This window comes from Fulmarus glacialis, unplaced genomic scaffold (genome assembly GCF_000690835.1).
Source record: "Fulmarus glacialis isolate BGI_N327 unplaced genomic scaffold, ASM69083v1 scaffold5976, whole genome shotgun sequence".
In the NCBI taxonomy this organism is placed as follows: domain Eukaryota; kingdom Metazoa; phylum Chordata; class Aves; order Procellariiformes; family Procellariidae; genus Fulmarus; species Fulmarus glacialis.
In genome coordinates this window covers 2134-11617 of record NW_009219917.1, presented here as the reverse complement: position 1 = coordinate 11617, position 9484 = coordinate 2134, and the positions used below count along the sequence as shown (strand labels likewise).

The 9484-nt window shown below is 45.1% G+C and overlaps 1 protein-coding gene across 1 annotated transcript in view; it reads left to right on the top strand.

The window, feature by feature from the left end:
• ELL (elongation factor RNA polymerase II) overlaps positions 1-5474 on the top strand; it is a gene marked incomplete at its 5' end in the record, with an annotated part of 26917 nt that extends 21443 nt beyond the window's left edge. The window contains 4 exons of the mRNA XM_009580549.1: positions 1142-1208; positions 3200-3371; positions 4284-4328; positions 5370-5474. Of these exons, the coding sequence (XP_009578844.1) occupies positions 1142-1208; positions 3200-3371; positions 4284-4328; positions 5370-5474 (389 nt within the window). The remainder of the gene's footprint in view (positions 1-1141; positions 1209-3199; positions 3372-4283; positions 4329-5369) is intronic.
• Between the last annotated feature and the right edge of the window lie 4010 nt (positions 5475-9484).

The following is a 9484-nucleotide window of genomic DNA, read 5'->3' as shown; positions in this document are numbered from 1 at the left end:
GTGGGACTGCGGTGTTCATAATGACACGAGTTTTCTGCCGTTCTTCCGTTCTGCTTGGGAAAGCCTTTCTGTAGAAATCCAGAGAAAAACAGATTTTTTTAAAAAGGTATAATTAGGTTATTGCTTTTACATGCCTATGTTTACTACTTGAGCATTTCATGCTCCCTACAGTTTATCTGGGGTAATAACCATAAAGTAGTGTAGGTGAGTGTAGGGATGGGTGAGGCCTGGGGCTCACACGTACCTTTCCTGAGCATCTGGGGAAACTGCGCAATCAAGGTACTGCTTGCTCTAAGTAACAGACTTGGAAGGAAGAAATACGTTTTTGCAAAGCAGTTGAATTAAATCCTTTGCAGCCTTCTCCATTGGCCTCTTGTTTTGGTGCCTTCTCATGGATGCATTTGACTTTCTGATTAGGGCTTTCAGTGTAATACACAGTTTGAGAAGTATCCCTTTTCAAACCTATATACAACTGCTTTCTTCCTCCACATTAGTAATGCGGTGTTCGGTTTAGGTTGAGGATGGGATCTGTTTCAGGCTCACGTTCAGAATCCCAGGTCTTGGGTCCCTTTGCTTAAATTCCTAAACATTCTTAGTTGAGCCATGCTTGATTCGTGTTTCTTCAACTTCATAGAGCAGAGAGCACTTTGTCTACAGGGCAGTAGGGCTATGTGAGGAAAAAGCTGCATGCCTTATAAACCTCTTTGCACCCTATAGGAGTCCAGAGTATCAACAGTAGGAATCTATATAGTGTAAAATCAGGAGAAAAGAAGATGTGCACCTTGCTCAGTTCTCTCTTCTGCTCATCTGGACTCATCAATTTGTTTTGCAGTTTAGGAGTGGTGATATCAGTGTTATCCCTCCCTGCAGACAGTGTTTATCAACCAATTAAATTAAGTTTTTTTGCTGCCCAGTGCATTGGCTAATGTTGATACTGTTTTGCTGACAGACAAATATTAGAGAAGCCTTGAGGTTTCACCCACCTTATTGTGGATCTTCTGTCTTTGCCAGTTCAAAGCAAAACAGAAATCCTTTAGAATTTGATAAACTATATATTGCAAATAAGTTTATGAATTTGAAGTTTAGTTGCATAGAGCTTTAAAGTTTAAGGATGTCTATAAACAAGTCTTTATTTTTTCAGGTTTAAATGGAACATGCAATAATTCTAGTGTACCAACATCAACTTCAGAAATGCCAGATTATTTATTGTAAGTACATTTATCAGTTGCTTCATCACTTTGGGATCATGTTTCAAGCTAAAAATCACAATGTAGTGGGGATTTTTGTTGTACTTTATTGTTACTCGATAAAACTTTGTAAGGTGGGTTTAAAAAAAAGAAAGAGTAAATCCAACTTTGCAGATAGTTCCTGAGACTAAACTTGGTGTCAGATCTGTTCTTTACCTCCTCATGGAGTTCAAGGTTATCTTCCTATAAACACATTCTCAGAGTACTTCAAGAAACATCATACCTTGAAGGGGTTTGAGAGGATTAAACATCTCCATGTTACATTTGGAAACTTTGAGAGGAAATTATCTGCTTTAGTTATGGAAGGCAGGGCAAGAAAGGATTTTGAGAGGTTAGTTAATTCTTCCCCTGTTCAGCGCCAAAATCATCTACATAAACCAGTGAAGTATTCTTCATGGCAAGGTTATAACCCGTGGGTTAGGATGTGACTTGTTTCACCTCTTGACTTTTTAATCAGATCCCCTTGAGGTTAATTAAACAAGATACTTGTCTGCTGAAGCACAAAAATCCCTGTGCATAAAGCCAAAAATCTGCATAAACCCAAACCTGTTACAAACAAAGCTCTATCATAGCGAAGAAGTGTAGTTGTGGGTGATATTCCCTGTGCACATCTCAGCCTGGATTTTTTAATGCCATCAGATCTGGTTTGGCTGTGCAGTGATCACTTAGAGGGAAGAGATGGAGGAGGAGGAGGCATCCGCAGGAGCAGTCCCTGGAGTTGACTGGAAGATATATAGGGTTCTTGTATGGTTACAAAACTGTGGTTTGCTGGGCTGTATGAACGATACAAACAACCGCTTTGAGTTGACTTTTCTAGTACCATTCAGAAGAATGTGGATGGCTGGGGTTTTTTTCTTGCAACAGATGTGCTGATCCCTCCTATAGAGGGATATTACAGCTCCTCGGTCCATCTCCAAAGAAATAGTGTAAGGTTTATGAACTCCTGTAAGGTCTGTTGTCTCACTTTTTGGTACGATGTGACTGTTTTGGTGGTCAGCTCCTTAAATTGTAAGAGCTGTCACTGCTGTTTTGATCATGGAGGCATATGTTTCATACTGGTGAGGACAACTTCCCTTATCTCATAGTAGCGTATCCTGTGTAGATGCTTATTTGTACCAACCCCTAGCAAGGAGTCAGTTCTTGAAGGCTAGAGCGCGTTAGGTTAATGGAGTGAAAGTTTTTCCCTTAATTTGATACCTAAGTTAGCTTATATGTGTTCATGCACTGAGCTGGCACTGCTGCAGACAGAGTAAGGTGGCAAATTAGAGTCATCGCCTACAAAGAAATGAGTTTTACCATCAGAGAGGACTGGCTGCTAGGCTTTCTGCAAAACGTCAGGTTTAATTGCTTTTTGTTGAGCTGAATAACTTTCAAAGGGCCTCAAAGGCACAAATGTTAAGCATGAGCTCTTGTCTTCAATTCACGTTGGGTGTCTTCAGAAGGTAGTGGAGATATATTCAGTCTATTCAACATGGTTCCTTGTGGTGCGCTTGACACAGTCATACTGTGAGCATTTTGCAACGATAGCTGAATGCTTTTTGTGTTCCTTTAAAGACTCCTAACACTGGAAGCATCTTTTTGCTGCTGTTCCAAGGTCTGGCACAGATGCAGAACTCCATGTTCTGCGGGACAGCAGGAGTTAGAAAAGCTGTAGCAGTGCTATCTGAACGTCCTCCTACACCCTCAGCTGCTCCCAGGCTTTGCTGTACCTGCTTATTCCACCCTATCTGGCATAGATAGGAAATTTTGGGAGCAAACACTGTCTTGTTTTACGCAGAGGTCAAGACAATAATCCTGACAGTTACCTCCATGCTACTGTAATGCAAATCGTGAGATTTGTTTTCAAATGCAGTCGCCTGGTAGACCTGTCATCCTGGTTTTGGCATTGCAGTGTTCGTGCTGTCTGGAGAGAAGACTTACTAAACCGATTAACTAAACTATTCTCCCTCCAGAAAATACGCAGCCATTTCCTCTTCGGAGCAGCGTCAGAGTTACAAAAATGACTTCAATGCAGAATACAACGAGTACAGAGACTTGCACGCTCGGATAGAGAGGATAACTCGACGGTTTACGCAGTTAGATGCCAAGCTGAAGCAGCTTTTGCAGGGCTCTGAAGAATATAAGGTAGAAACAGAAATACATCTTTCCAAAAGCGATTTCTGCAAGTGACAATGCTACAGCTCGTTTTAGTTGCTCTGTATGTGGGGCTGTTTGGGATGGGTTGGTGTCTAAAACGTACTGCCCAGAGCCCCAAACTGGTGGATGCAGAACGTGCACACAGCTGACAGCTTTGTAGACTGTTCTTAAAACAGCTCTGTGTTCTTTCGGTTTCAAGCTGGAGCACACATCATGGTACTTGTTGACAAGGAAAGGCCTCAGTGAGACAATTGGCGTCTTCAGCCAAAAGCTGCTGGAAGCTATTAGTGTATTCCAGCCAGAAAACTCATATTCGCACATATGGTAGTGTATCGGGGCTCGAAGGGGAGTTAGTGCGGGGTCATCTGTTTCTTTGGAATCTTTGATCTTAATAAGGTAGCATTATTCGACTTGTCGAATAGTTGAAAGAGCTTTAACTATTCATTATCTTGAGAAAGTAAGTCTCATTGAATATAATAAACATTTTTACAGAGCACCTATTGTACTAAGCACTATTTCTTCCCTCAAACATCCTTCCCCTCTCTGAGAAATTCAGTAATTCCTCACTGAATTATTTTTATATCTCGGGGAAAAATTAGTCTGAGCTGTGGAGGAAATGTCAATTATCCTGCCAACCCAAGTGCCTGTTACAGGTAGTTGTCATGGCTGGGGAATGGGGCCTGATCCTTCCAGTGCTTCTGGTGTCAGCACCAGTACAGTCAGCCAGTGAGGCTGGTTGTAGCCATCAGATCTCACGGGGGAAGTCGTGGAGGGGAGTAGATTTTGGTCAGTATTTGGAGGAAACGTGTATGTTGAGCCATCAGTAAATGCTTGCCTACTGCAGTAGGTTGCAGGACTGTTGGCTCTTTTGAAAATAATAAGCTATCTTTTCCTTTTTAGACCATCCATGATCAAATTTTACAGGAATATCGGAAAATTAAAAAGGTAAGTAAAAATAGCTGGCCACAAAAAAGGCTTTTGGGTGGTGCCCCTAGTGACTGAAAGGGATGGGTACTTGCCAAGTGAAAAACCCAGTCTCTGAAGCTTTCTAGCAGATCTTTGTTCAGCTCGAGCTCGTCCAAAAAGTGATCCCTTCCTGGATCAGAAAGGGTTTGTGGGGAGTCGAGACTGCTCCTTGGATCCTGGGGAGCATTCAGCTGTGTTAGTGGCATGCTAGCACAAGAGCGAGATGTGTTGAATTAGTGCCTTTATCCCGTCAAGTGAAAGAACAGTTTGTATTTCAGATGCACAGGCTGAGTGATAACAGGATCCTCCAGGTCTTGGGGTCTGCTGGTATATGGGGTACGATTTGAGCGCAGTCTCTAGTGTGAATCACTTGGGTACATAGTCCCCTGCGGGGCTCAGCGGGGCTTTTTGGTGTGTGGGGCACGCAGAATACTTCACATCTCTGTATGTATACGTAAAGCAGCAGTTGTTGGCTGGAGGGATTTGTGATTTAGCTGGATGAGGTAGAAATGCTGAGGCAGGCTGGGGCATCCATACACCAGGGGTGGGGTTTGGTTTTTTTTAAATCTACGAATATGGCCCTGAGCTGTGCTGTCCCTGAGGGATTTAGGAGCTTTTTGAAGAGATTCCCTGTGTGTTGCAAGTTCATCTTTGTTTTAAAGCTCCCAGACTTGCACAATTCGGTGCTAACATGGGGCAAAGGGCAGGTGGTGCTTGCTGGAAGCTAAGGTGTGTGGCCCAGCTGCTCTGAGTTAGGCTGAGCCTTGCTCAAGCTGCAGTCGTTTTCCTGCGATGAGGCTGCTGGAGCTGGGTATTGATGAAAAGGGATTTTGTTCTTTGCCTTGTTTGACCAGAGTGGGTCCATTTTAAATGGGTATTTACTCCTGCAGCTAGAAGAGCTTCATTCCTTGGTCATATATTTATGCTCTGAGGTCCAATAGCCTCATCTGGGTTCAGCATAGGTGTCACCAAATTCTGAAGAATTGCCTTCCGTCACTGCATTTTCATTTTTCTTTACAGACTAACCCCAATTACAGCCAAGAGAAGAACCGCTGCGAATACCTCCACAACAAACTGGCTCATATTAAAAAACTGATAGCAGAGTATGACCAACAGCAGTTTTAGCTGGCACTAATCTGGACTGGGTAGGGCAAAAAAAGTCACCTGGACGTTACGTTCCCTTTTATACAACTAGATTCCTTTCAGAGACGAGCATTAATTCCTCGTGGTTGAAGAAGTTGGGGATTACTTACGATGCCGAATCTGTCATGTCCGCGTCTGAGCTGGGTCACAAGCCCAGCGCCCGGCACGGTCCTCTCGAGTTTTAGCCTCTCTGAATGTCGGAATGTAACAAATGAAAAAAATCTGCTTATTTGAAGCCAGCGTTTGACACTTAAGGGAAAACTTGCCTAAAGTGAACGAAGCTCCCAAAGGTTAAGAATCAGTAGTTTTCATGGATTAAAGTTTGGCATGAAGTGTAATTACCCCTGGCCCAGGTCCACTGGGTTACAAATTGTCCTTCAAATGGTGAGGAACTGGAATGCTGCTAGGTTACCTCCTTCTCTGGCACCTGCGACTGTTCATATGCAAGCTGTCTGCTCTACATGGCACCGCGTTAAATACACCAAGTACCCAGAGCTCTCGTTGTTTGTTCCTGCTTTTGTCATCTCCGGTGTGTGCTCTCTTGAGGTGGTTGTGTCAGTAGGAGGGGATCAGCCCGGGGATCTGCACTGAGTGCCTTGTGCAGTGCAGAAGTGGATCCTTCATGTAAAAAAAAGAAAAAGGAGAAAAAAAAAAACCCACCAACAATTTTTTTTTTATCCGCTTGTGCGTTTGGAAGCAGCGGGCGTAAACGTTTTGCAGTGGCCTCTCCAGCATGCGCGGTCCAGTCTGCCTGCATTAACCTTCACATACCAATGCTGGGAAGATTGAGACCTGTCTGTCTTTGACTTTTATAATTTTATACCAAGGCAGCCAATTTTATTAATTGCTAATGAGACTATGGTCTATTTTTGTATAAAAAAAAAAAAAGCATCTTTTTCTAAAACTGTGCCTCCCTTTTCCTTTTAGGCCAAGTGTTTCAGAACCTTTCCTGTCTTATAACTGCAGTATTACTAAAGCTTATCGGATAGTTACCCAGAGAAGTTATTTTATTACCTGTACTGACCCGTGAGAGAGGAGAGGGGGGTGTTTTGGGCGGGGGGTGCGATGCTTTCTTCTTCTGTTTTTTGTGTCTTTCCAAAGAAGCAGCAGCAGAAAATCATTCTCAGAGCAGGCGCCCGAGCGTGAGAGAAGTGAGGTAGTGTTTTCCCATGCGGGTCACTTCCACTGTTGTGCTTTATCTAGCCAGCTTCTCGGTGCAGTCTTTCTTCTTGATTTTTTTTTTTTTTGGACTTGAAGGGAACATTTTTAGAGTATGGCCAGGGTGTGAGAAACACGCCAAAAAGCACAAAGGTGTCCTTTAACTCTGCTATTTCTTTTTCTCCCCTCTCCCCTTTTAATCCTGCCAGCCTCTGTGATTTGACTTCTTCCCGCTTCCGTTTATCTCAAAGTAAAGGATTACTTTCCTGTGGCGTCTCCTTCCCTTGGAGGTTGCACTGAAGAGTCTTTCACCCTTTGAAGGAGCGGAATGGCAGAGTTAAGGAGGGAAACAGTTCTTACATGAGGAGTATTTTTTTTTTCCTGCCCCCCCAAAAAAAAGTGGGTCCATCTGCTGTATAAAAAAAAAGAAGAAAAAAAAAATTAATAATAATTCCATTCTGGCTAGATTGGTTTTGCTGCGTTGTCCGGCCAGGGCCACCGCTTTGCTTTGTCACTTGCAATGTTCTGAGTTTCTCTCCCTGCCGTGTTGCATCCAGCGCTCACCAGGACTTCGCCATCCCGTTCTTCAAACGAAAGCCTACAGCTGAAGGGACGCGGCTGAGCTGCGCGTTACTGGCCCGGCCACCCTCTGGCCGTGGTCCACGGACTGCCACTGGACAGCCACGTTTTTCTGCTGGTCTGCAAAACCAAACCTGTTCAGAAGTGGAGCGGTGAAGGAGAGGGGGGGAAGAGATGTGATGTCCGAGGAGCGCGGTGGTCCATAGGGTGAGCACCCGAGACCCCGCTAGGGAAGTCCCGACGAGCATCTTGGGGCTTGGGGAACACTTTGGTCCCATCTCTTCCTCTCCAAATAAAGACGACTGGAGGTTAGGGAGCCGTTTCTCTTGCGGGCGTACCTGTTCGTGTAATGTTGCCTGCCTCCGGTGCTTCTGCTCGTCAGGGAAAGCTGGAAAATATGCGCGAGTTAAAGGCGAGGAGCTTTTGTCCAGAAAACTTTGTCCTCCTGCTCAGCGGGGTCTTGCACCTACCGGTGCAGGAGTTTCTTAAGCGGTGGCTGGTGGCGATGTCCGAGCTCAAGCCTCGCTTAGGTTAAGATTCCAACAAACCTCCCGTGGCTGTGAATTTGTGCACCGAGGTGGATTTCACCGGAGCCGCAGGGATCTGGGAGGGGGCGTTAGGCTGTGTGGAGGAACCGGGATGCCGCGCTTTCTCGGACCTGCTGTGAGATTTGTCACTGCAAAACCTGGTCGGTGCCAGACCTGCGAGCGGCATCGCCAGCCGGCGGTTACACAAATTTCGGTGTTCTCGGTGGCAAGGCTGAATTTCCCAGCGCCCACCCACCGCGTCCACCCGGCAGTGCGCTGAGCCGCCGGGCTTGGTGGGACTTCATCTCCAACTGCGGTGCGTGAGGAGCCCGAAACTCGGATGGCAGAAGAGGCAGCAGCTACAAACCCAGGATGAGTAAATTCTTCCATGGAAACACTTCTCCTTCTGATCCTTAATATTTTGAATGGGGTGGTTTTTGTTGCTTTGGGGGGGAGGGGGATAGAGATGGATCTCAATCTTTATACATCTGCTATAAGATATTTTTGCAAACAGAGTTGTATACAAAGATGTATTGTGTACATTTACATGTATATTCTGGAACTTCTAAAATTTGAATATAAAAACTGAAAATATTTAATGAATATCCAAACTGTGAGACCCAATTAGCATTCAACAACTTTCTGCTTCACTTTTCTTTTGGACTGTGTTAAAGAATTGTAGTCGAATCTGCCTTTTTTTTTTTCTTTAGAGATTATGAAGCTAGGCAAATTTTGTGCTTTTTGGGTTAATAGAAACCAGTCCTAGGTGATTAAGTATGATCTTAACTTATTGATACTGTGTTTTACTTTGTAATATTGTACTGTGGATAAAACTATATTGAGCCATGGAGTTGGAGTTTACAAAAGAGCTTTTCACTTTGCCAAAATGTTACAATTTAAAGGCAGCATAGTCTTCAGCTTTCCTAATCTTTTCTTAAGAGCTAGTGTCTTTTTTGTACACTAAAAAGCTGAATGCTGATTTTGCAACATATAATAAATTCACTGTATTGGAAAACAAGCAAACAATAAGGTTGTATATTTCCTTTCAGTGCTTCTTACTGCAAGAAAACTCAAAAGGGAAAGGTGATAAATGGCTGCCGTGGAGTTTGAAAGCAGGAAACTTAAAGGAACCAAGTCAGTTGAGTGAGTTTAAGTACCGGAGCAGTAGGTAAGAAACATGAGAAAGAAAAGCTGCTCAGTGTGGGCCGTCCATTTTCCAGCCGCTTGCTGCGTACGGGGAGAGCTCTCGTCCTGAAGTGCTGCCACGGAGCAGCCTTGCTCTTTGGGGAAACCTTTCTGGTGCTCCGGTGGGATCGGCATCTCCGAGCGGTGGCAGGAGCTGGGGGTCTTCCCACTCCAGTGGCATTAGCACTCACGTTTTTTTGGGGGAAAAGCTGCTTTGAAAGAGGCACCCATCGCTGCTGTCGGCATGGAGGTTTAGAGGGGTCCTAGGAGCACGGAGCGCGGCAGCCTGGAGGGTGCACGGCCCCGGGCAGACGGGGCTCGGGTGGGATCGGCATCTCCGAGCGGTGGCAGGAGCTGGGGGTCTTCCCACTCCAGTGGCATTAGCACTCACGTTTTTTTGGGGGAAAAGCTGCTTTGAAAGAGGCACCCATCGCTGCTGTCGGCATGGAGGTTTAGAGGGGTCCTAGGAGCACGGAGCGCGGCAGCCTGGAGGGTGCACGGCCCCGGGCAGACGGGGCTCGGCAGGAGCAGCGGGAGGGCTTG